The 27,997-nt window shown below is 34.5% G+C and overlaps 1 protein-coding gene across 1 annotated transcript; it reads left to right on the top strand.

Annotated features, from left to right (window-relative positions):
* The first annotated feature begins 235 nt into the window (after positions 1-235).
* On the top strand, positions 236-27,828 carry RGS18 (regulator of G protein signaling 18). The gene is made up of 5 exons (XM_017498642.2): positions 236-629; positions 1,096-1,197; positions 2,251-2,312; positions 22,430-22,596; positions 25,393-27,828. Exons 1-5 carry the CDS (start codon positions 511-513, stop codon positions 25,648-25,650), a joined length of 708 nt encoding a protein of 235 aa, XP_017354131.1. The 5' UTR covers positions 236-510; the 3' UTR covers positions 25,651-27,828.
* Positions 27,829-27,997: the final 169 nt, after the last annotated feature.

Here is a 27,997-nt window from a genome sequence, read left to right as displayed (position 1 = left end):
TCATATCAATTAAATGTGATTTACTTATGTAAGAATAACCATAAGAAAAATACTTTTTTAAGAACTGGGGAAAATATCTCCTAATGTTTGATGTAATATTTTCCCATAACACATTTTAACACGTAGTCCACATGTTTTAAAACTTTTTGAAAAGTTCCTGTGGGAAATGACAGTGTTATTTGGGTCTATTAAAGCATCATTCTGGTTGCACAAACTTGAACGAGAAGTTGCGCTGTGGTAATACTAGTCTTTATCTTGGAGACAAGAGCCATTTTGCAAATTTGTGGTATCATTTCCCTAAACAACTCAGGACCAAATTGTGCTTCATTTCCTCAGTTCTGCATTTCTACAGAGGCAGAAAGAAACACAGCTCTCGACTTGTTTTTTGTAAACATTACTGAAAGAGTTGTGATAACTTTTTATTCTACTATGTATACATATGGAATAGCATTAACAAGTGAAATAGAGAAGGATGTAATAAATTAGACATTTCTTCATTTTAGAAAGAAGATGGGAACAACATTGCTTTTCTTTTCTCAATTAAATATGTGTGAATCAAAAGAAAAAACTTTTTTCAAGTTAATGCATGGTTCAGGAAAAGAAGAAACAAGCAAAGAAGCCAAAATCAGGTAAAATTATAAAATTTTAAGTTAGCCTTATATTTTTAAAAGTATAATTGAGGTTGAATATTCATTACCACTTGTTTTTAAACTATTGGGTTGAAAATATATTGATCATATTGTCATAATTGGTGGAAAATACCTTTTTATTTCTTAGGAGTAAACAACTAACTGTTAAATCTAAAGTGTTTTCATTTAAAAAAAAAAGGAACAATTTTAGCTTCACAAAGGAACTAGTACAATCTTTATTGAAATATAACCTCAAATACTTGATTGTTGGGCAGCAAAAAGAGAAACATTTCCATATGTTACCCTACTTCCTCCATAAATATAGTACTTAAATGGGATCATGAGTGTGTCGGGGTGGGAATAGGTGGGAATGGGTGTTTACGAATTCCAAACTTTCCTGGTAGTCAGCAGGAGAGATTTTAACTGTCATCTAAATTGTCCTGACGCTGGGGCCTTTTTATTACAGAGCTAAGGAAAAAAGAAATAGACTAAGTCTTCTTGTGCAGAAACTTGAGTTTCATGAAGATACCCACTCCAGTAGATCTGGGCACTTGGCCAAAGAAACAAGGTGAATAAACGTTCAGTGTTTTAAGGAAGAATTTGCTGATTCTATCATTAAAGAGTTAAGAAAAGTTCAATTAGGTATTTCTATGTTATTGGAAATTGCACAGAAATATGAAGAAATTTAGAAATTTCACTTGAAGAAACTAGAAATATTTCATAAAATTAAACCACTTGAATTACCACTTCAATTCAATAATACTATGAACACTTAAAGCTGCTCTTTTAAAATTACATACCTGTCAGTTTTAAAGGATATATTTTACTCCTTATAACCTGATAAAATACTCATTAATTTAAGATTTTCGCAATGCAATATTGTCATAGTGAAGAATATTCATCTCTTTCCTCAGTAGTTTGAAAAAAAACACCCCCATTATAGCAAGTAAAGCACAAATAAATAATGTCTTTTAATATTTAGCATTTATTTAATTCAGAAAAAAAGCAAAAGCCTTATACACTAGTTTCATACAAATTCTTCTAAATTTGAGTATAATCTAAAAAAGATCCAAGAAAATATATTCAATTCTCCACATTATCAATATCTCTAAAATATTTCTTGTGTTAAAATATCTTATATTTCTTATCCCTTTGAAACTTTATTAGTCAAACTTCCTGTATCTCTTTAAAAAAATTTGTAGCCTAGTGTGGTAAGAGCTTCAAGGAAATTGCAGTATAATCTTTTTTTTTAACTGAAAGATACTGTTGATTTAGTTTTTCCTACTGCTGAATTTAAAGAGATAGTTGACCTGATTTCTTTATATTTGTTCTCTGTGCCTTTTAACCTAACAAAGGATTAATTTTTAATTAAAAAATAAAACAACTCACATATCTATGAGAAAATATTAATGTTATTTTAGCACATTATTCAACAGACAAATTCCAAAAGAAAACTGAACTTTTCAAAGTTTCTAATGTAAATACAACTTTCGTTATATTATAATCAAAGGAGAAACTGTGAAATATGATTGAAAAGGGCAGTACAATAGCATATGTTAGAACAGATTCAGAAACAGACTTTCTGCGTAGTCCATTATAAAACATTTTGTTTCTTGTACAGAGTCTCCCCTGAAGAAGCAGTGAAATGGGGTGAATCATTTGAAAAACTGCTTTCGCATAGAGGTTAGTGGTACTTTCACCAAATACTTTATTGCTTAATGGAAAACCACACCGACTATGCATGTAATTATACAAAACAAGAGGTAACAAAAATTTTACTGATTGGTAATTTTCAGTAATTTGATTTTCTGATCAACAGAAGTAATTAAATAATAGAAAAGTCAAATCATTGAATTTTTTAAAATTCTCATTTTGTTTAGTATTGCCTACTATGGATAAAATATTAGTTATTTATACTGTAGTTTCAATTTTTAAATTTTTCTGATTTTTTAATCAAACCTTTGGTTTTATTAAATTCATGATTAACAAATTATTCATGTTAGTTTCATTGTTCAGTGATTAAAAATATAGAGTAATTTTTTGATGGACATTCAGGAAACCCACATAAACAGTTTCAAAAAGTATTTTATAAATTCATTCTGTACTTCATGGCAATTGTCTATTTTTAAGGCAGAATTTTGTAGAAAGGTTGAGAATCGGGCATGTATTTAAGGGGGAGCTTTGTCTATGAGATGGAGGGTGAGGACAAGCTTCAAGGCCTCCTTTGACTCTGGAACACTATGATAATACAGCACGGCCTAGGAGGCAGGCTCCCTGGATTGCCAGTCTTTAGGGTCAATTTACATAAGGCAGCAAGTGAGTGAACCCTGTTATCTTTACTCATTCTATGCTTTCTTGCAGATATAAACACTGAACTGAGCAGGGGATGGGGCTAGGCAACCACAGGATTTATTATTCTCCACCCTGAACTTGTCAAGAGTCTGCTAAAAAAGCAATGCTTTATCATTACCAAACATCCACTTCAAGCCCACAGCTTTTTTTTTTTGCACCTTGAACTTGTCCAGTTTCTTCCCTTAGTCTTTGTCTGAAATACAATAATTTCCCAGCTCTTCCAGACCCTTCCAAGATGAGACAAGCCAGACTACTCTAACTGCTCCGTATAGCACTGCCCGTGGCGTTCACATTTTAAGGTGTTCACTGAAAGAAAGGATTCCTGTTGCCAGGACAGTTGGGAGTGGAATATTCGTAATTAGGCTCAAATACTGTGCGCCATTTAATGTAACAACAACTTTTCTTTTCTGACATGTTTTTCTTTTTGTTTTATTCCCCTCCTTAATTGTCCAACTCTTTATAATGCCTTGGTGACCGTTTAATGTTCTCCTGAATTTACTGATATAAGAATTCTACCTCTGTAGATGATCCAATGAAAATAGGTGTCTACCTCTGACTTGTAGTATTTATAGGTAGAGAAATCAAGGCTTAAACTTAGGCCAGGATGTCATCAATGAGAATGGAGAGTTGTGATAAGAAAGCTTCTGCTGACAAAGTGGAACTTTTATTCCTCATACCCCACACTTTATTTCCAGTATAGAACAATTCCTCAATTCCTTTTTTTTTTTTTTTTTTTTGAGACTGAGCCTTGCTCTGTATCCTAGACTGGAGTGCAGCAGCGTGATCTCGCCTCACGGCAACCTCTGCCTCTTGGGTCAAGGGATTCTCCTGCCTCAGCCTCCAGAGTAGCTGGGATTACAGGCACAAGCCACCACACCTGGCTAATTTTTGTATTTTTAGCATGCTGGTCTTGAACTGCTGACGTCAAATGATCCAACTGTCTCAGCCTCCCAAAGTGCTGGGATTACAGGCATAAACCATCGTGCCCGGCCCCAGCATCCAACAATTTCTTAACTATTGTTAAAATTCTTGCCAAATCTATGTCAAGCTTGTCTCATACTCACTTTCTTGCTCACACTGTCTTGGTTCAGTGTCAGATATGTTCTTAATAGATTAATTACCATGATTCGTGTAAAACTTGCTTCCAAAATTCATGTCCCCCAATTGTGTTTATTTTAAAATCTCCTCTTATAGCCAACATTTTGGTACCACACTGCCCTTAAGCCTCCTTACTAGTCAGAGAAGGAGGAAAAAAAAAGAGGACTGGGATTCAGTTCTTACAATATAAGTATTTACTAGAAGGAACCATATGTCTTTTCATCTGTGGATCCCTAATCCCAGACATCCCCTGAAAAAGAATAAAACTGAATTTGTTTCTACAAGTTAGTCCAGAGTTCCAGTGGAATTCGAGTTTTAGTTTTCTCCTGAAACATAAATGGTTGTATAATCTTAGTTAAGCTTCCTAATCACTCTGACTTTCAGCTTCCTCAACTGTAAATGAAGATAATGTTTCTAGTTCCAACAGAAATAGATTTCTGTCACAATTAAATGAGATGATGAATAAGAAACCAGTAAATCTTAGACACTACACAAACGTCAATGATTGTTGCTATTATAAAAAATAATAATTACTAATCAGTTTAATAATCCTTTTTCTGTTTCAAGTCTACTCACAACTAGATGAGGATCAATTGGAGGGTTAAAATTTCAATTGACAATAACATAGAGACAGGATATATGTCACTTAATAAATTGGTATATAATAATTTCATCATACTTTCATTACTCATTCAAAACACAGAGAGATTTAACAGGGTAATTAGTCCTACAGAAAAGCCTCACCTAGCATTCTGTAAGCTTTCTTCTTTACAAGTAGTAAAAAGCAAAAGGACAAAATCAAATCTGTTACGCTCTCTCTCTTTTCTCTACTGGTAATATTAAAGAGCATTAAACTACCAGCAATTTAAATCACGAAGAGACATATTTAAAATAATCAGCACTGATCCATTGGATATTATCACCTTTCATGATAACATTGCTAAATATATTATATTGAATTCACAAAATTTATATTACCAGTATTATTTTACTCAATCCCCCCATCCAATTATTTTTAATTACAATGCTTATAATAATATTAAATTATAAAGCTTAAAATAATTACATAAAACAAGCCTTTTGGTTGCAATGCTTAAATTCAGTTTATTTGTATTTATTTGACCCCAGAAGAAAAACGTGTGTGTGTGAGAATATAGATATTTAAAGGGAAAGATCCTACACACACACACACACACACATATACACACACACACACACACACACACACACACACACTTCAAGAAAGACCTTGCTTTATCAAATTTTATAAAATTTCCCTTTGTAACATTTTTCTTTTATAAAATTTTATAAAATTGTGAACTTTTCTCAAAATCTGTATGCTGTGTTTATTAAAAGGAAACAAAATTGTATTCAATTTAGTCAAATGGAAAATGAAGTGATAAATCAACCCAGATACATTGGAAATTTGGGTATTCACTTTGACAAAAACGGTTAATACTAAAACCATCATAAACTGATTATTAGCAGCTTTAGGAATGAAACCACAGGATAGATGGCTTCCACCCTAGATTTTAGGGGAGTAATCAAAATTCACTAGCTGAATAATAAGAGAAAGAGACTATCCAAACAGAGAATCGGTACAGAAATGGGGTGTAAACAATGCAATTTACTTAAGGAATTAAAAACAAAATAATTCTTCGTTGAAAAATATAATTTGAAAAGGGATGGTGGCTTAGGGTGATAGACAATATGTCCATGAGACCAAAACAGAAAGGTTGCTGATTTTTGCTCTATTCCACAGAAATCAAATGATTCAGGGAGGTGTTCTGATAATTCTATTTTATTCAAATTTTAGTCACATACTTTAACTCTTTTAAAATTAAAAAATGAGTAAAGTAGGAACTTTAGCTAATAATTACGTATCAATGTTGGTTCAGTAATTGCAACAAATGTCCCATACCAATGTAAGATGTTGATAATCGGGAAATTAAATGGGGAGTGTATGACCTTCTTCTAAATCCATACTACCTTCTGCAAAATAGTTCTGCAAATCTAAACATATTGTAGAAAGAAATACTTTAGAAAATGATCTCAAGCACGTTATATAGTAAATTTTCACACAATGAAGTCCACCAATAATTTAAATTCTGTTTCTTATTTGGTTCCATGGAGCTGTTATTAGTCTAATTTTTTTCTGCTATTTCTATTTATTGTCAAATTTGCCTGAAGTTTCAAAATAAATAATAAAAATGTACAGTTTAATACTACATATAAAGAAATAAGTAATTTATAAGGGCTATTTATATTTTAAAAGTAATAGTAAATCAAAAATGAAATATCAAACTGTATCTGTTATTTATAATCACAAATTTCCAATTTAGTTTTTATTAGTCTTCTCATTATTGGCTTTTTAAGTTAATTTTATCAATTTGAACTCATAAAATCAATTGATGCAGTAAAATACAGATGTATATCATACACACATATGTGTTTTTATTTGTATACATATATGTATATGGCTCTGTGTAAGGCATCTTTGAAAGCAAAATGATATTGCTGTAAAATACATAACTTTGAAAATAACTTGCTAAGTAGTTTTAAAACTATTATGCAGAACTTGCAGTATATCATGTGTGCTTTAGAAGATCACTAAATGAGATTAAACAGATGTATGCAAGAATTCAACAGGCAAAAGAAAAGCTAATTCCTGAGATAAAGGCAAGAAAACGGTTAGAGAATAAGAGATTTTGACGTGATCCAGAAAAGCATAAGCTGACTTTGAGGCAAAGAGTAACAAACACATTGTATAATTAAGTTGAGAACAAACTTTGGAAGCCTTTGTGTGTAAAAAGATAACTCTGAAGGTTAGAGTTACACAGTTGTTATATAAAAGCTAAATTCAAAGTAAGGACCACTTTGGGAAAAAAAAATGGATAAACTTGGTGACTTAATTAGTGTGTATGTGTGTCATAGAATGAGAAGATGAAGGAATAGGAAACAAAAAATAAGGATGAGCCAAAGATCCCTAGATTTTATTTTCATTATAATAGGAAGACAATGATGCCTGTAATAGATGTGAAATAGAGGTGGATAAACAAGATTTGCAAAAGGAGAACAGGGTAGAGTTTGAACATTTTTTGTCAATGGTAAACCTTATTAAAAGTTTTGCAGGGTTTTGTAAGTGCACACCTAGAATATAGAAGGCTGACTTATAGTTAAGATTTTCTAAGCAGCTCACATACTTGATAATTCATTATCTGAATGAGAATGTTATTTCTCATGAGGGGAATTTCCATCAGTTAGAAAATCTTCCTGCTACATAACTGTTCATTTTCCCTGTGTACGGTTTTATCTAGCCATTGCTAATAACTACAACAGTTTTAACCTTTTTATGAATAACTATTTACTTAAAATTTTCACACTTGGAATTGTGATCCTAAGTAATTTCTTAAAACAATTCATAACATGTAAGATGGGAGTAGACTACGTAAGTCATTGCACATCCTGGATTTAAAAACACAAACTGACTGTATTTTGGAAAATACTTATAACTAAGTTTGAGTAAGGACTACAAGGAAATACATACTTCAGTTTTGGGGAAGGAAATGAGTACTTCTTATATTTTTCACCTTGTGGCTTTTCAAGTTACAGTTCCTAATTTTTGGTTACCAATTTTCTGCAAGATAAAGAATTCCACTGCTCTAAAAATTTAAATTTCTGACTCAAGCCGACCCATAACAAGCACTGAACTTTCTTTCTTCTTTTTTTTAGTTTTCGGAGTCTCGCCCTGTTGCCCAGGCTGGAGTGCAGTAGTGCAATCTTGGCTCACTGCAACCTCCGCCTCCCGGGTTCAAGCGATTCTCCTGCCTCAGCCTCCTGAGTAGCTGGGATTACAGGTGCACACCACCACACCCAGCTAATTTTTTGTATTTTTAGTAGAGATGAGTTTTCACCATGTTGGCCAGGCTGGTCTTGAACACCTGACCTCGTGGTCTGCCCACCTCGGCCTCCCAAAGTGCTGGGATTACAGGCATGAGCCACCGTGCCTGGCCAACAAACACTCAACTTGTTAACTTATCTAAAGTTTAGAAATAAATAAAACCCAGTCCAAATTATAATGGATCACGTAAATCATTCATTATTGCAAACGAAATCACATTCTATGGCAAATCAGAGCTACAAACCAAAAGAAACAATGCAACTTAGTACTTAGGATATTACACGGTACTTGGGTTTCCAACTACATATTTTCTTGACTTTTTGTTTCATTTGGTTTCTTGGCATCAGAAAAATACTCCAACAGATGCCAGAGTTTCAATATAGAAACATGCAATTACAAGCATTTCATATTTGTATGACACATTGAGCCAGCTTCTTCCAGTGTGAATTCTAAACCCAGGTTCTATCAAGCACTTTGGCAGCTGCATTCACCACTGCTGCCTTCTAAGGACTGTTAGTAAGTTACTGCCTCTGTGTGAGAAATGGTCCCATTGTGAACTGACTTAATACAGCTGCCCAAAGTGAGTAAGAGAAACAGGAAGTAAGTAATGTGCTGGGGTAATCTTGCACAGCATTGCACATTACTTTTAAAAAGTTATTTACTTAAAATTTTAGTTAATAAACTTCTTTCTCATTCATCATTCATTTCTTGAATTAGTATTTTTTCTTTACTATTATATTCATATTATGCCAACAAAATCCATTCACTTTAGTTCTGCATCATGATCCCTCAGAGTATACACAGCACTTTTCTGACGCTGACTTCATTTCAAATGTCCGTATCAAACACGAGACTCACCCTGGTAACAAAGGGCTTTTGTGTTCCATTCCAGAGCCAAGAACATGGCACAGAGTCAACATTCATGCTTGTGAGTTAGTGAAAAACTCCATCTGAAATAATGTTTACGTTGTTTTCTGGAAGACTTCTATGTGAATTTTATGCAGGCTGACTTTCCTCTCCTGCTTTGACCAGAATAAGTCACTCTTGTAATTGTCCTTCCTCAGTCCTTGGTGCACACACGCCTGTCTTGCCCATTAATCTCCATATTCCTCTACAGTAAGGACTTTGTTTTCTTTATGGAAGTTTAGTTGTAAAGGTCCTGTAATTTGAAATAAGATGAACCTGGGTTCAAGCACTTGCACTGTCTTCTACCAGCTCCAAGATTTAATGCAAGTTAACTCTCTGAATGTTCACTTCTTCATTTATAAACATGAGTATAACAAGACTTACAGGTACTCCATAGGGCTGATGTGAAAATTAAATGGAATTGTGCCAATAAAAGGCATATAGCAATATGCTAAGACCTTAATGAACATGCAAAACTCCTAACTATTGTAAATACTGTTTAAATACATAACACAATTCTCAGGTTCAGACTAAGTTGTTTTTCTTTTTTTTTTTTTTAATCAGTAATTAAAAGGTAGGCCAAAAAGTTATTTTAATAAATAACAATTTCAGGTATCTGGCTTTTGGGCATTTTAGCTGTCAGTACAAAAATATTATAATTCTGATCTGTTAATTAGAGAAGTAATGGTCATATTCTTCAGAAATTGTGACAATTATTTAATAAGTCACTTTAGGAATAATTTGATATTTAAAAATCGATCAGTCCATTCTCATGCATGACCTATGGCTAGAATGCAGTATATTAAAAACAAAAAAGTTGATCTCTTCACTGGGTCAGTGCAACTTTTTTTTATAAGCCAAATAAAGCATACTTTCTTTCCTCTTTGGAAACTAGATATGACCTTGAAACAGGTTGATTTTTTCTTGTAATGTAAGAGGCTTTTTATTTTGTCAACTTCGCTTCAATTTCCATTTAAATAGGAACTGAGGAACAAGGAAGGACAAGATAAAATCCTCTTATTGTGAAATTTGGACAGGCAGGACCTATATCATAAACAAACAGATCAATAGCACCCAATGGTATGCGTTTAATACCAGCAGAGGGCGCATTTCCATATGACTACTTGTTTTCTTTTTAATTAGGATTACCTGAAAATGTTCTCCCAATTATTTTGTTGTCCTGCTTCAAATTGTTTCTTAGTATCTAGCCAAGAAATTTTCTTCGGAAATCTACTTAATAACAACTATCAAGCAAAACATACTAAGATACAGACCTGCCATAAGAAATAAGACATTTTAAAATTCTATTTAAAAAACAATCTATCAGCTCCAAAAATAGTTATCAGAGATAAACTGAGATAACTTTTTTTAGAATTAAGTCTCGTAAAAAAATGGATATTAACTTAGAAAAAGGACAAATATGTTAGCAATTTGAAAGATGAAGTAAGTACAGGTGGCAAGTAGCTGGTTTCCATTATCTTAAATATTTATCAAGGGAAGAGTTCTCAAGAATATATTTTTTTAAGTAGTTCTGGGCAGAGGCTAACTTAGCTAACTGCCTAAGGTTGAGTTCAGGCCAGTCGGTGCATAGATCACTGTTCTGTGTGGTGGTTTTCTTTTACAGACCTAGACATTTCCACACATTTCAAACTGTACTTCAGTTACCATGTAGAGTTTGAAAGGCATGTGATATGGCTTGGTTGTCTGTCCCACCCAAATGTCATGTGGAAATGTGACCACTGAGGCTGAAGCTGAGCCTAACGGGAGTCATTTGGGTCGTGGAGTGAATCCCTCAGGGATGACTCTGTCTTGTCTTCACAGTAATAAGCAAGTTCTCAATCTATTAGTTAACATGTGAGCTGGTTGTTTACAACAGCCTGAAACCTTCTGCCTTTTCTCACTCCCCGCCTTGTGATGCACTGGCTTCCCCTTTGCCTTTCTCCATGAGTAAAAGCTTCCTGAGGCCTCATCAGAAGCTGAGCTGATGCTGGTGCCATGCTTGCACAGCCTGCAGAACAATGAGCCAAATCAATCTCATTTCTTTATAAATTACTCCGCCTCAGGTGTTCCTTGAGAGCAATGCAAAATGAACTAACACAGCATGTCAGCATGTTTTGTTTTAGCCTCCTTATTTATTCCAGATCATTATATAAGACAGAGGGGGAAAAATTAAAAACAAACAAACAAAAAGACACTAAAACCAGATAATAAACAATGATGCCACTCCTGCAGTTACATAATGGAAAAGAAAGGAATTCTCAAGCTGCTCAAATTACCAATCAGCAGCCAAACGATACTTATTCAGCTTATTTCCTAGAGTCATCAGTCTAAGGCCGCAGTTTTACTTGAAGTTTTGCCACAATACTGCAATTCACTTTTCAAAAATTAAAGGAATGTAGTCTTGGCCAATTCACTGACACAAACTGCTTTTGTAAGTCCAGTTTTCAAACGCAGACTGTGAAAGGAGGTATGGGAAGGAAAATCAAATGGGAACATTCTAAGGAACAATGAGCCCTATAGTGCTTATTATTAATAAGCCACAGTAAAACCAGCACACTTGACACCCTGCTGTTCACTTTGGCAATTATTTTGGTAGCTAGCCCATTCAGTATACTCTGGAACCTATGTATTTCTAGATATTTGGAGGAAATGTACAACCTATCACATTGCTTCAGAGAACTATTGTTCATTTATACGTCCCTTTTACATTCTGAGAAAAGCATATTGCTCAGTGCAAGAAATAAATCTTGAAAATAATACAGTAACTGAGCTAGAGAAAGAAGAGCAACTTGATTACTCCTGCTTCTCCGTGGTCAGGGTTTGCTGACTCATTCAGGAATCACTTAGCAGTAAGCCCTTCATCGGACAGTTGCGTTTGACTAGAAATTATCTTACTAGCATCTCACGACTGCAGACAAGTTCTGTAAGGTGCTTGTCAGTTTTCCAATGCCTCCTCAAATTCTTGTTGAGCCCTACCTTCCCTTGTCTCTCTAGTTTCTTAACTAACATGTTAACTACTAACATGTTAAGTTCTGGTCAATGTACTGAGGAAAAGAAATGGCAGCATCTCCCTTTGTCTGATTGCAAACCTCCCAATGGAAGATGCAGTGGTGAGGAAGAGACGATGTTTTCCTTTTCTCACGGTAGTGGCTGGAATCATTCCGTACTATAAAGCTTAGGGATTTCCGGAGGTTGTCACGTCTTTGTCTAACAACTGATTTCCTTAACGGTAAGTTCCTGGAACTCTAATACATTTCAAAAGTTTGCTAACAACATTAAAACAGATGGTTCATGACAAAGAGGACAAGGTCTATATAAAGGATATATAAATGACGATACAAATAGCATAACTTGAGGATGGTATTAGTCTCCTGTTGCTGCTGTATCAATTTACCACAACTACAGTGATTAAAATGGCACAATTTTATTATCTTACAGTTGTGTAAGTAAGAAGCCCAGTATGGGTTTGATCAAAATAAAATCAAGATGTCAGCAGGCTGTTCTTTTTTTGGAGGGTTTAAAGAAAAACCCCTTTACTGCATTTGGATTGCTGGCAGAATTAATTTGTTTGCAGTTAGAGACCAACTGCTTCCTTTCTTTGCTGGCTGCAAACTGAGGATCATTCCCGCTGCTATGGTCTGGATATGGTTTGTTCCCCCACCCCAAATCTCATGTTGAAATTTGGTTCTCAATGTGGTGGTATTGGGACGGGGCACCCAGGGGACTTGTTTCTGTCATGGGAGAAGATACCCCAGGAATGGCTCTGTGCAGTTTCAGCCATAGTGAGTTTTCACTCTTGAAAGACTGGATTATTTCTCAGGGGAATGGATTAGTTCCCTGGAGAGTAGGTTGTTATGAGTCAGGATGCCCTTCGGGTTTGATTCCTCTGTGCCCTTGCCCACTTCTTCGTTGATATTCACAATGTTTTAACCCAGCACAACACCCTCACCAGAAGCCAAGCATATGCCAGCAGGCCTCTTATACCACCTCCAGAGCTGTGAGTAAAATAAACCTTTTTCTATGTAAACTACCCAGCCTCAGGTATTCCTTTATAATAACACAAAACAGACTAAGACACCCACCTTCTAGAATACACTGCGTTTCCTGACTCATCTTCTTCATATGCAAAGTAGCAGCACAGTCAGGTCCTTCGTAGGTCACATCTCTCTGACCTACTCTTTTGCCTCTTCTACTTTTAAGGACTCATGTGATTAGATTGGATCTACCCTGATAATCTCCCCCATCTCAAGGTACTGAACTATATTCAGTTCCTTTTTTCACACAGGTCTTGAAGATTAGGGCATGAACACCTTTGGAGTGTTATTTTTCTGCCTACCAAAGAAAACAACACCTTCCGGAGAAAATATGCATACATATATATAAAAGTGAAATCTGGGGTGATTGAACTAATCTGAAACTCAGTTTTCTCATCTATGAAAATGAATATAAGACATATTCCATGTATCTGTTATAAAAATTAAATGAGGTGATGCATATAAGTAACAACCTTTAAAACCTCTAGCCATGTTATCAATGCAAAACCTTAGTTATTGCCATAATTTTACCAACAGAAATTCGTTATACTTGATTCATTTTATATGGAACTTTTTATATTAGTAATAGTCATTGACCATTAGGAATAGCTCTAGAGAGCGATAAACATTTTTAAAAATGTGGCAATCTAAGCTAAAAGGAGTTGAACAAAGAAAGTTACAACACTTATTTCAACTTTTTTTCAGTCATAATGCCAGAATAGTTGCACCTTCTTTATAAATAGCTGGATTTTTAAAAATATACTTTGTGCAGAATCTTTGCATCTATAATCATGAGAGATATTGTTTATTTTCTTTCCTTCTTTCTTAGTCTTTACTTGCTTTTTATTTAGGAGAGTGTCACGTTTTGGTATTAGAGTTACCCTTATCTCATAAAATGAGACGGAAAGTGTTTATCTTCTCTTAAATGTCTTGAAGCAATTGTGTAAGATTAAAATACTTTTTTTTCTTAAATGTTTGATGGAATTTACTAAACTTGGGCCCAGGCATTTTTTGGGGGAAAGAAATGTTTTGTTATAAAATCTATTAATTGAATTAGGACTACCAGATCTTCCACTTCTTCAAGTGTCAGTTTGGGTAGGTTTATTGTTTTCTTAAACAATTTGCCTATGTAATATAAATTATATTTACTGACATTAAGCCATTCATAATGTTCATTTGTTTGTAGTATCTGTAAGATCTGTAGTATTATTTATGGTTTGCTTCCTAATGCAAGAGTCTTCTTGGTAGGGATTCTATTTTATTAATGTTTTAACAGAACCAGGTTTGGCTCTGTTAATCTTCTCTACAGTTTTTCTATTACATGTATTTTTCCTCTTTTCTAGGAAAAGAGCCCCTCTCAACTGACCCCAGTGTGTGATGCTCCTCTCCCTGAGTCCATGTGTTCTCACTGTTCAACACCCACCTATGAGTGAGAACATGTGGTGCTTGGTTTTCTGTTCTTATATCAGTTTGCTGAGAATGATGTTTTCCAGATTCATCCAAATCCCTACAATGGACATGAAATCATCGTTTTTTATGGCTGCATAGTATTCCATGGTGTATATGTGCCACATTTTCTTCGTCCAGTCTATCATTGATGGGCATTTGGGATTGTTCCAGGTCTTTGCTATTGTACACAGTGCCACAATGAACATACGTGTGCATATGTCTTTATCATAGAATAACTTATAATCCTTTGGGTATATACCCAGTAATGGGATTGCTGGGTCAAATGGAATTTCTATGTCTAGGTCCTTGAGGTATCGCCACACTGTCTTCCACAATAGTTGAACTAATTTACACTCCCACCAACAGTGGAAGAGTGTTCATATTTCTCCACATCCTCTCCAGCATCTGCTGTCTCCAGATTTTTTAATGATTGCTACACTAACTGGTGTGAGATGGTATCTCAGTATGGTTTTGATTTGCATTTCTCTAATGACCAGTGATGATGAGCATTATTTCATATGCTTGTTGGCCTCATATATGTCTTCTTTTAAGAAGTGTCTGTTCATATCCTTCACCCACTTTTGAATGGGTTTGTTTTTTTGTCATTTCTTTAACACTTAGTTTATTGTGTTTAACACCTATTTATCACAAACATATTGGTTATTGTGTGCTTATTTTCAAATATTTGTTTTCGTTTTGTTTGTATGTATGTACTAATGTCAATTATTAATTCAAACCCCTTGTGGGCAAAGGACATGTTTGTAAGGTATCAAGCTTTTTGAAATTTATTTAGACTCATATTATGAGTCTAACACATAGTCTGTCTTTGTGCATTTGGAAAGATGTGTTGGGTAGAGCATTTGTAATTGTCAATTAAGTCGATTTAGTTAACAATGTTTAAGTTTATATACTGTCATTGATATTCTGTCTGCTTTTTCCATGAATTAACGAGTAAGCATAATTAAAATATACACCTAAATTGTGATTTTTTTTCTACTTCTATTAGTTCTGTTGGTTTGCTTTATGTATTTTAAAGCTCTAAATTAAGTTCATATATGTTTAGGATTGTTATGCACTAGTAATAATTGGCCACTTAAAAATTACAAAATAGAAATACTCTTTATTTTGAAGTCACTTTTTCAAGACACGTGAAGATTTTTTATTCAGATTTCTTATGCTTAACCTCTGCAGTATAACATTTTTATCCTTTTTCTTCATCTTCCTGACATTTTTATTTAATGTGTCTCTTATTGCCAATATATAGTCTGTTTTTACTTTTTAACCCAGTCATATAATCTCTGACTTCTAATTGGAATGTTTAGCTCATTTAAATGTTATATCATCCTTGATATACATGGGATTGCATCTAACATCTTACTGTTTATTTTCCCTTTGTTTCCTCATTTTGTTGTTGTTGTTCTTTTTCTTTTCCTCCTTTCCTACCTTATTTAGATGAAGTAAATCTATCTTCTGCCCAACTGTCTGCTTGCACACCCATCCCTTCTGCAGTCTTTAATCTGTTGCCACGACCATCTAATAATTTTTGAATTTTTAATATTTTACATTTTATTTCCAGAATTTCAACGTGATTATTTTTTATAATTTAAATTTTGTCTTATGTCTTTTTTAACCTTTGTATTTAAAAAATATTATAGGGGCTCTTTTAAAGTTTTTGCTGGCTATTCCCAACATTTTAGATACCTCATAATTGCTTTTTATTGATATTTTGTAATCAAACAAAATATTGATCATGAGTTTTGAAAATATCCTAACATGACTAATTTTTTTATTGTATGTGACCATGGAGGAAGACGCAGGAGTAGATTGTGTGGTCTTCCTTTAAAGAGCATCGAATCATCTTTCTGGAAATTAATTAAATCACTATTGTATCCTCTTGATTTTTTTCTGGCCAGTTTGATCCTTTAAGGCTGGTATCTCTCAGAATTTTCTTAGTATTAGGCCAAGACCTTTCTTAGCACCAGGAAAAAACAGAAACATGACCTTTCTTTGGCATCTGTCCCAAGAGCCAGAAATCCAACGTCATCCAGACCTATCAAAACTCTCATATCTCCATTTACCTCAGTCTCATAGCGGCTATCCTCGTCAAGACTTCACAAAATTTGCCCTGCTCATGTGCAGCTCAGCCCTCAGTGAAGGCTCTGCAGGAAAACCGCATGCAGGCTTCTGGGTCCTTTTATACGCAGAATCGCTTTGCACTGGTCACCATTCAAGCCACCTATATCTTGGGCTACAATTTTGATTACTTGCACAAATCCAGTATGATAGAACACGGATACAACCAGTTAGGCAAAGCGACTTTAGGACTGACACACAGGCAGCAAGGGATAAGAGAAGCCTATTCATAATGAGCTGCTCCCCCAACGCTCAGGAAAGCTACTAAGAGTGAATTAAATCTTGTCTGTGATGTTCCAACTGCACTGCAGCTGAGGGATCCCGGAAAGCAGCCTGTCCTGGGTTGCATGCCCCAAGGAATACAGGTATCCCTGGGCTAAAGTGTCAAAGAAGAGCCTATTTTATGGTGGCACAGGAACACAGCAGGGTTATTCCTTTTATTTCTTCATGTCTCAGGGTGTTGCACTGTCAGCACACTGTACATTTATTCTTGAGAACTACAAGTGAGAAAGAGAGCAAACAAGTTAGTACAAGGGCACTAAAGCTATCCTGTACCTTCTGCACATCTCCCCTTTCCAGTACCCTGACCCCCAAATTCCAAATAATCATAATGCCCGAACTCTTATCTCTGTCTTTTCAATTCAGCAAGACTTCTTACTTTGCTCAGCCTCGTCTTCATGCGTTTCAGTCTTTAAAATGCCCCCAGGTAGAAAGCCAGGGCAAACCTAGCACTCACTTCAGGTGTTTTTCTTCTCACCTGGTGCCAGGTGTGTTGTTTGAAAATGACTGCCTCAATATTTTGTCTAGTTTTACAGTTATTTGTGATAGGAGAACAACGCTGGTTCCTCTTACTTTGCAATGACTCTCCTTCATAGTTCAATATTAACGTGTTCTTCTATTTAAGGTAGGGCTCTACAGATTAACTATCAAATAGAGGACTTTGTCCACTTCTTAAATTGCTTGTCTCTACTACCTAGACCAGAATGTCTGGAACATAGCATGTGATCAATATTGTTTCAATGAACTAATGAGGTATTTTGTGGGGAGTTCAGTTTGCAAACAAACATATTTCATAAAATGGTTGACCAAAGTAAGAAATATGTTATGTTTGAATAACTCATAGTGACATTCGAGAGAGAGCAGTGTACCTCCAGAAATGTTTGTCAGCTTGTCCAAACTCATAGAGACTGGAATTTACCACAAACTCCAGCCTCACACGTTCTCAAAATTCATGCTGTCATCTTGTTAGCAGGTCAGGAAGGACCCAATTCTCAGTAGAAGGCTCACATTGGCAAAACTCATGAGGTTGAATTCCAAACTAATAATACAGATTCAGAAATAAAACTGTCACTGATAGCCATTTCCCTACCTTTTCATATGATTGAAGCAGCCAAATTGTAATAAAAATTTTGCTTGCCAAGCATGAAACTAGAACATTAATTAAATGTTTAATGCCATCCAGCTAAGACTTGACTTTTTAAATAAACTGGTATATTTTTAATTACATGTTTCTGTCCATATTCAAAATAGGACAAAATTTTGTGGATTTTTGTTTTACTTTTTGCTTTGTAATGTTAGTAGCTCTGATTGCCCATGTCTCTTGTAAATATAATAGTCTGATATTTCTAAGACATAAAACATTTCCTGGAACTGTTTCATGTTTTTAAAAAATAATCCTGTATTTTTATCATCAGTTCGATTATTTGCTGATAATTTATTTTAGTATTATTAAATAATTATTGGGTCATTTTTCATGTTGGGTACTGGAAATTTCGTGGCAAATTAGACAAGGGTCTTCATCTTATGTATCTTACAGTGTGGCCTGGAAAACAGTTAACAGGCAACTGTAGCACAATATTTTAAGTTTACCCAGCACGCTAGAAGGCCATATATGAAGGACACCCAGCTTATTCTTGAGAGATTGGTGAAGTCTTCCCAGACTTGATGAAATATACTTTAAACCTCAATGAATATAGACTGTATGGACTAGATTAATAAAATTGCTTTAAGGAATTAGAATAGGAAGGGAAATGTGTTCTCATCAGGAGCGAAACCTAAGAGATTCAGGAATATGGCGCATGAATGCAACCATACATGTTTCTCTGTGAGTGGAGCTTAAATCGATGTAAACAAATGTAGCAGGAAGACATGAATGCTATTGGGAAATTTTAAACAACAAAGAATCATACTAAAATGTGTCCTGTAGAAAGATATTATTGACTAGAGTGTGGATAATTCACTGGGAGGCTGGAGGAAGAGACAAGGAAATCCTAAAGTCAAAGTCACCAGTTAGGAGGTTTTTATACTAATTTGTGTGAGAAATAATTCTGGTCTAAATAAAAGTAATTACAGATTGCACAAAAATAAAAAGACAGATGTCAGCTATATGAAAGAGGATGTTTTATAAGATTTGATTATCAACCGTGTGTGAGGTAAGAGGAAAATTAAGCACCCCTAAGAATAAATGCCAGGTTCCAGTTTGCACCCTGAGTGGGTAGTGTCATTAAGTGGGAAATGTATGCCGCGAAGCTTTTGGGTAAAGATGATGAATGCACCATTGATATGACTAATTCAGTGGTCAGTTCAGTATGCTTTTCACATGTTGGTTGACATGAACTTGGAACTCAAGAAAGAGACTTGAAATAAGCTCTAAGAATCATCTGCATATCGACTGAATTTGAGTGTTGAAGTAATTTTTCAGGAAATGAATTTAAGGGAAAGATAAAGAAGGATAAACTGAGAAGGATTTGGGGATGCAATAGTCAGAGGTGTAATAGGAAACTCTGGAGCTTAGCTGCCATTGAAGAGAATTGCAGGCAATTCTCTACCGTGCCTGCTGTTGTAGAGAGATGAAATAACATATGGACTGGAAAAAAATGTTCACTAAGTATAACATTAAATCAGTTTGGCAACAATAATTTAAGTCAAGTGTTGAATAGAAACCACATTTTTGTCTGTTGGGAAGTCAAGGAGATAAAGGGGATTAAGAGACTAAGTGTGGAAAACGTAATCAAAGATTTTATATTTGTAGGGAGAAAAGATATGTCAGTAGCTAGAGGAATATTGGAAGTTAAGATTTTAAAAAATGATTTCTTGTAAGAAGATTAAAATATTTTAATACTATCAATATGTAAAACAAAAAAACTTTGCTTTTCAGAATTGTTTGTAATGCCTCATTTTGTCTGCAGGTGTTAACCAGATGCATAAAGTACAGTTGGATGTGAGAAAAAAAGGAGTTCAGGAAAAATTTCAAGAGAGAATATGGGAGAATGGGGAAGATAAAGGAAAGAAGAAGGAAAAGAAGGAAGGAAAAAAAAGAGGGAAATTATTTCCTTTACAGTCATAAAGGAAATAATTTTAGTAAACATCACATTTAAGGGGAACAGAGGGAGCTAAACCTAAACAGACAACACACAAATAAACGATCAGACAGTAGGAACTAGGAGATACGGCATCCTACAGTCCCATGTGGACGAGTATTTGAAAAAGGAGGGGTCAGTAATATCAGATGCTGCCAAGTGGGAAGTCCAGATGGGACTCATGATATTTCCTTATGCAATAACTTACATAAGGAGAACAGAAAGAGAAATAGGCTATAACTAGAGAGTAAGAGCGAATCTAAAGAAAGATTGCTAAAACTCATTTAAATCCAACTCAAATGTGATTTACTCTGAGAAAGTTTATCTGAAAAATCCATTAGGAACATATTTCCATTCCCTCAACATTCCTATAGTGCAACTACCATACACACAAGCAATTTCACCTCTTGGAGTTTAGTCGAAAGAAGTAAAGACTTGTGTACATTTTTAAAAACTATACATAAATGTTTATAGTAGATTTATTTGTAATAACTAAAAAAACAAAAATAACTCCATGTTTCCTTCAATGGCAGAAAGGTTAGACAAATGGTAGTATATTCGTATCATGGAATATAATACAGCAACAAAAAGAAACAAACCACTGATACATGCATCAGCCTGAATCAATCTCCAGAGAATCATGCTGCGTGGAAAACAGAAACATCTCAAACAACATATACTGTATGATTTAATTTATGTAACATTCGTGAATTGACAAAATTATAGCAATGGAGACCAGATTAGTGGTTCCTTGGGGTTAAAAGGAGTTACATGTGGGGAGATGTAATGTGATTATAAAAGGGCAACATGAATTATACTCATAATTTTCTATATCTTGATTATATTAATTAATGTCACTATCTGGCTGTGATATTTCACTGCAGTTGAAAGTTGTTACATTGGTGAAAACTGGCTAAAGAGTACATGGGGTCTCTCTTGTAATTTCCTACGAGTTCACGTAAATCTATAATTTTCTCTAAATAAAAAAGCCTTTTAAAAGTTAATTTAAAAGGCTTAAAAATAAGCATACTGTTAAAAAAAATAGTTGAAAGAGCCCCAGTTTTGAAGTCACATTGCCTTGGGGTTGAATCCAAAGTCTGCCACTTTTTTAGTTATGTAAATGTCATCTTGGTGAGCCTTAAATAAAAATTATCAAGATTACCATCATCATCACAACCACCATTACTAAAATCCTTAGGGAGTTCTTAATATGTCCTATTTACTGTTCAAAACACTTTGTGCATTTTAACACATTTAATTCTCTCAACAGCCCTATCAGGTAGGGATCATTATTATCTTAATTTCGAATACTGAAAAAACTAAGATACAGAAAGAAAAGGTAATAATGCTTAGGGCCAAATCGTAACTAAATGAACACGAATTTGAGCCCAAGCAGTGTTACGTAAGACTTGATACCTGCCCCTAACATTTATGGGGCAAGACAAAAAGTGAAAAAGAGGCCCCATGCTGTATGTGTAACTGTTTAATATATATATATTACAAATATACTTTGTAAGCCACTTGGAAGATTATGTTTGAATTTAAAATGTTCAGACACTTAACAGTTCTACTCTATAAACATCACTTACCATGTTTTCCTTTCCACCCATTATTTGGTTTCTGTGAGCAGCTCTTTGCACATTTGAGTACACACTCCAGGCTGCAAACTAAAGCCTTGTTCATACTCAGGCCTGAGGTATGAATACCAGTGAGTCTGTGTGTTTTTGTTTTTGGTAGATGGACATGGAAAAAAGACTGTGCAAATGCTGGAAGCACAGAGCTTTTAGTCAGGGAATCCCAAGATCCTGAATACCAGAGTCCTGGTGTGGAAGTAGGTAGGATTCGTTCTAACTGTAATGGCTTCTTGACACTGTGGAATCGCCCTTCACATTCTGGGAGGGGAATGGATAAAAGAGACACAGAGTCATCCGTGGCAGCAAAATTCCCTTTCTGATTTTGCCTGACACGCTGAAGAATGCGCCCATGGTAGAGGGCATGAAAAATAAAAACTAAGGCTCAGGGGCTGGCCGGGGAAAGGTGCCCATGTGGCCGCAAGAGGAAGAGGATGTGGAATGGGAGGTGGGAACATCTTCCAGAAGGCAAGATAATTTTCTCCGTTGAACAGAACGTTGCCCTTTTTCCTTTTAGGTTGTCTGAGTTCATTGGGGTGGGTGCTTGTGTATATGTCCTAGGTATTCTTTTGACATTTCTCTTTAGATCAGGGGAAATGTTAAGCTATATAAATCTGGGGTGGGGGGGTTGTTCAAAAAAAAAAAGACACAAAGTGACGTCCATTGTAAAGGGTCCCTCTTACCCTTAGGCCTAAAGTCAAACTTAAGCCTGAGTGAGACACTGGCCTTATTTCAACGGGAATAATGCTTGCCTTTTATAGTTGTGAAAACTACATGAGGTCTGTCACGTATATTGTGGAGGACGTGTGCTATGGCGCTACATTACAGGGAATACGTAGCTTTTCTGTTAATATTTGCAGTTATGCTTTATTGTCAATCAGTAAATGTTTCCAACATTAATATTATTTTATAGTCGTACCATTTATTTTCTTGATAGATGGACTGGAGGCTTTTACCAGGTTTCTTAAAACTGAATTTAGTGAAGAAAATATTGAATTTTGGATAGCTTGTGAAGATTTCAAGAAAAGCAAGGAACCTCAACAAATTCACCTTAAAGCAAAAGCAATATATGAGAAATTTATACAGACTGATGCTCCACAAGAGGTACAGTAAAGATAACTGTAAAATGCATAACTGCTTTCAAAACTTTTAAGATAATAATTTTATTTTTAACTATGTGAACTATATTTTCCCAACTTATTTTTATTTTATGATTGACATTTAATAATTATACATTGTTAATGGGATACAGTGTGATGTTTTAATACATGTATGCATTGAATAATGATAAAATCAGAGTTAGCATATTCATCAAATTAAAGATTTATCATTTCTTTGTGGTGATAATATTCAATATCTTCTTTTCTAGCTATCTTGAAATATACCATGTATTATTATTTGCTATACTCACCCTACTACATAATATAACACTAGAACTTATTCTTCCTATCTATCTGTGTGCCTGTTGATCAATCCTTTCCCATTCTCCCATCCTTCCTACCTTACCTAGCCCTTGCTAACCACTATTCTGCTCTCTACTTGTATGTGAGCTGCTTTATTAGATTCCACATCCAAGTCACATCATGTAGTATTTACCTTTGTGAGCCTGGCTTATTTCACTTAATATAATGTCCTCCAAGTTCATTCATGTTGTCATAGATGACAGAGTTTCATTTTTATATATCTCATTAATATTCCATATATACGACATTTTCTTTATACATGTATCCTTTGATAGATATTTAGGTTGATTTCATCTCTTGGATATTGTGAATAGTGCTAGAATAAACATGAGAATGTAGATATTTCTTTAACTTGCTGATTTCAATTCCTTTAGATATATACCTATAAGTAGAATGGCTGGATCATGTGGTAGTTTCATTTTTCATTTTGAGGAGCTCTCATGCTATTTTCTGTCATGGCTGGACTAATTTACACGCCCACCAACAGTGCATGCGTTTCCCTTTCCCCACATCCTCACCAACATTTGTTATTTTTTGTCTTTTTCAATAGCCATTCTAACTGCAGTGAGTTGATATCTCATTACGGTTTCTAATTGCATATTCCTGATGGGTAGTGGTGTTGAGCATTTTGTCTAAAATGGCATTTTATGTCTTTTTTTAAGAAATGTCTATTCAGGGCTAAACTTTTGAGATAATCTGCTTTTATCAAATTTCTACCCCCATATATTCTACCCGAATGTTCATGATGTTGCCTGAGCAAAGATAATTATTCATATAGAGTTATCCATACAAATGGAATACATTGTGAGATATTATCATAGAAGGAAAAGGATGATTAAAGTCACTCCTCAGAGTTATTTTCAATCTAGACTAAAAGTGAATAGAATTAATTGCAACATTTAGATTCATTCACTTCTTCCTATTAATCACTTTAGCACAAGCAAGCTCTTATAGAAACTAAAGTTTTCTGTAAGTGATGAAATCAAGAGAAATCAAGAAGTTTGCATCATGTCACATTTTAATTTTGGCTCATCTATTTATACAGAGTTTTGTTTGTTTCAGGGCTACTTTAAAGACAAGTTTAAAGAAAAATTTTATAATAGAGAGATGAAGCAAACCTAACTAGGCAAGTTTTCAAGTGGAAAACAATTGAGATTTCTTTTCCTCCAAATTCAGTGTGAAGTAATTGTGATACAATTGCTAAAATGGTTATAAGACTAGCTAATATGACTTGACTGCCCTCAAATATTATTTAAATAGGACTTCTATGTTTCTATTATATGTTTTATAAATAGCGCTTCTCCCAAAACCAATGTTTTACATAGATTTTTTTTTTTTAAAGGCAGCTAGTTGCACTGTGTTATGAGCAAGGGGAAAGAAAGCCCTACCTGAAAACCTACCACCATTAGAACCAGATACATATGTAGTGCTATAATCCACGGCATTAAAGAATTTTATATCTTTAAAACACATTCATACTGCAGCACATGTTTGCTTGGAAGAAAGCATCATAACATAATGAAATGAGCACTGGAATCAATAGAAGCCTCATATTAAAATCTCAAATATGCCCGCTCTTATTCTTTCTCACGATTCAAATAATTTAACCTCTGTGAGGTTTAGTTACCTTATTTGAAAGTAAGTTAAGCTTTAGTTATTTCTATGATCCTTAGCATTGCAATATTCCATTATTCTAAATTAGTGGAGACTAAGAAGGACCAGGAATACCAGGAGAGATGACCCAGACGAAATGCTGGTCCAGAACAGAGGAAAATACCCAAGCATCCATAGTAGGCCATTCTTGCACTGCCATAAACACCAGTGTTCACAACAGCAATGTTCACAATAACCACAATGTGGAAAAACTCAATTGTCCCAATTGTCCCAAATGAATGGATAAGCAAAACGAGGCATACCCATAGAATGGAATATCCAGCCACAGAGAGAATGAAGTTTTTGATATATGCTAGTAAAAATAGAAACACCTGAGACTAGGCGATTTGTAAGAAAAGAACTTTAACTAGCTCAGCATCTGCTTCTGAGATCTCAGGAAGCTTCCAATCATGGCAAACACAGAGAGGGAGCAGTTACCTCACATGTCAGGAGCAGGAACAAGAGAGTGAGGTGCCACACACCTTTAAACAGTCAGACCTTGCCAGAAGCCACTCACCATAGCAAGGACAGCACTAAGGGGATGGTGCTAAAGCATTCACGAGAAATCCACCCCCATCTCCAGTAACTTCCCACCAGGCTTCACCTCCAGTACTGGGGGTACAACTCAACATCGGATTTGGGCGGCGTGTGCGCATCCAAATTATATCAGCTTCCAAACCCACTATGCCCACTCCAACATTGCATTAGTCCTGTGCTGTTTCTCAAAGTTTTTTACATAAGCATATTAACTATAATTATACTTTTTTTTGTCCTGTTTATCCAGGTTAACCTTGACTTTCACACCAAAGATGTCATTACAAAGAGCATCACTCAACCCACCCCTCACTGTTTTGATGCTGCACAAAGCAGAGTGTACCAGCTCATGGAACAAGACAGTTATACACGTTTTTTGAAATCTGACATCTATTTAGACTTAATTGAAGGAAGACCTAAGAGACCAACAAATCTTAGGAGACGATCACGCTCATTTACCTGCAATGAATTCCAAGATGTAAAATCAGATGTTGCCATTTGGTTGTAAAGAAAATTGATTTTGCTCATTTTTATGATAAACTTGGACATCTGCTTCTAAGACATAGCATGTTTAAGAATTGGTCCCATCTTTTAAACTGAGATATATCATGTGAAATGATCTTAAAATGTAAAAATAAAACTTTTTGCTAACAAAATACATACTAGATCTGCCAATATAGTTGGTAAAATCCTCTACTTGATGTCATTCCATTGATAATCAGAAAAAAAGTTATTTCTTAATTAAAAGGCAGTAGAGATGGCAGAGTTAATTAAAAGCTAAGCTTTTGCAAAGTTGTCAACAGTTCAAACAAAAATCTAGTTTGGATTTTTTACAAAAAAAGCTTAATATCTATTGTACAAATAATAATACTCAGACAATATTGGGATAGAAAGCATTAATTGAGGTATTGCATCATTGATCTTAATGCTATATCAGTTCTTTGAACTGTTGTGAATATAAAAACAAAGTACCTTGCATTTCAAAAATTAACTAAAAAGGTGATTTTTACATTTTCCTTGGTTAATTTATATTTTCTTTTTCTGTGGCAATCTGTTTTCATAGAATTTAATTGTTTCATATACAGAGTTAAGACTTGATACAAACTTTGTGATGTCATCAGAAAAATCATGAGCTGATTTGAATGGCATTGTTCTGGTACCACGAATACGTATCATGTAGCCTTTCCATATATAATATACTTCAAAATCATCTAATCTCTGGGTTGAATTATGAAATATTCAATAAGAGGCTTCAAAAACATACCAGGACTCTTTCATAAAATTAATGCCTGACTTCAAAAAGTTTGCACTCTCTGGAAGAGACAACGTGCACAAATACAAAAGCAAAATAAATAATTAGACAAGCGAAAGAAGCCAAATGCACAGAAAGCGCTGAGTGTCGGCTGAAAGACGGGAAAATGCACCCATTGAGACAAGATTTGAAGTCTTCAGTGTGTGAGCTCCCTGACTGGATGTGGGGTCCTCAGAAGTTTCTATAACTTCTAAGGACTCTTTCTTTATTCTTATGTAATCCACATTCTTTTTAATATAAAAAGACTCAGGATTTCTACTTTCTAGTGTTCCTGATGGTCTCCACACTCACTAATTCTAATTTGTTCACTTGATATTCTCCAAAGCAACACTTGACTTGTATCCAAGTAAGGAAAAGAGGCAAATAAGTATGATTAATCATGGAAAACTTAAGACTAAAAATTAACAGGGGATGTTTGTCTAAAAATAGCATACAAGATTATAGAAAACCTAGAAATATATGAAAATAACGAAGCCACAGGATATAGAGCATGATTTTTTTTTTTTGACCAGTCAAATGTGTGGTAACAATGTCTTTAAAGTATTGGATGATAAATAAATTTGGGTTGAATTAGATAATTTGGGGCATTTTTGAACCCCATAAGCAAGAGTAAATACCTAGGCTGTCAAGTTACGTACATAACAACTCAGTAAATGAATGAAAAGTCAAGTGAAATAAAAAGGAAGCATTATAAAGAAGGCAGTGTAATATTTCAGCAAGGAGTAAAGGCTCTAACATGTGGTGCATTTTTATTTAAATTCTATCTCTACTACCTACCAAGTGTACTATGTTGAACTTCAATTGTTATTTGTAATATTGAAATAAAATTTTCAGTGTTCTTATGGTGATTAAATTTTGAAATATTTGAAAAGTGCCAAGTATAGTATTAATTGACTTTAGTGTGTGGATAGATTTTAGAAATTATTCTCTGTATTTAAGTATCACATTTTAATTATAATATAAATTTTTCTAATAATGTCTTGGTTACAAATCAAAAAATATTTTTGAGAATAATGAGATTTTCTTGACTACAGTATGGGGATGGCTATTGCTCTCATCAAAACTTTTATAATTTCCACCTCATAAAAATTAATATTTTAGCTAAATTAAAATATGGGAACATTTTAAGCTTAAATATTTTTTCTAAAAAAAAATAAAAAAAACCCCAACATTTTAGTTATGTGCTGTGCAAATCTTTAAGATGAAAAAAAAGACAAAGCATGAAGATGTATACCCACCCCACCCCACCCCATCAGATGCTAAGCCTTAGCTATGGCATTAACCAAATTTAAAAAGATTAATTTATTTTCATTGTGCCATATAGACTGGTCTTATATTTAATTTCCTTGCTCTTTATCATCTGTCTAAAAAAGAAAAAAAATTACCAACACAAATTTAACCATGTTTGTTCAGCTGTCATCTGAAGTCTTTTCAACAATGAAAATAAAAGTTCATGCAACATATCAAAACCCATATTCTATAACTTGAATGAATGAACAAGTATTTATTGAAGACTTTTATTTGATTGCCACTGCTAGCTTCT

The sequence above is a fragment of the Cebus imitator genome, unplaced genomic scaffold, assembly GCF_001604975.1.
Source record: "Cebus imitator isolate Cc_AM_T3 unplaced genomic scaffold, Cebus_imitator-1.0 Scaffold247, whole genome shotgun sequence".
NCBI lineage: Eukaryota > Metazoa > Chordata > Mammalia > Primates > Cebidae > Cebus > Cebus imitator.
Note: the sequence above shows the minus strand (reverse complement) of the source record. Positions and strands in the feature narration are given on the sequence as shown.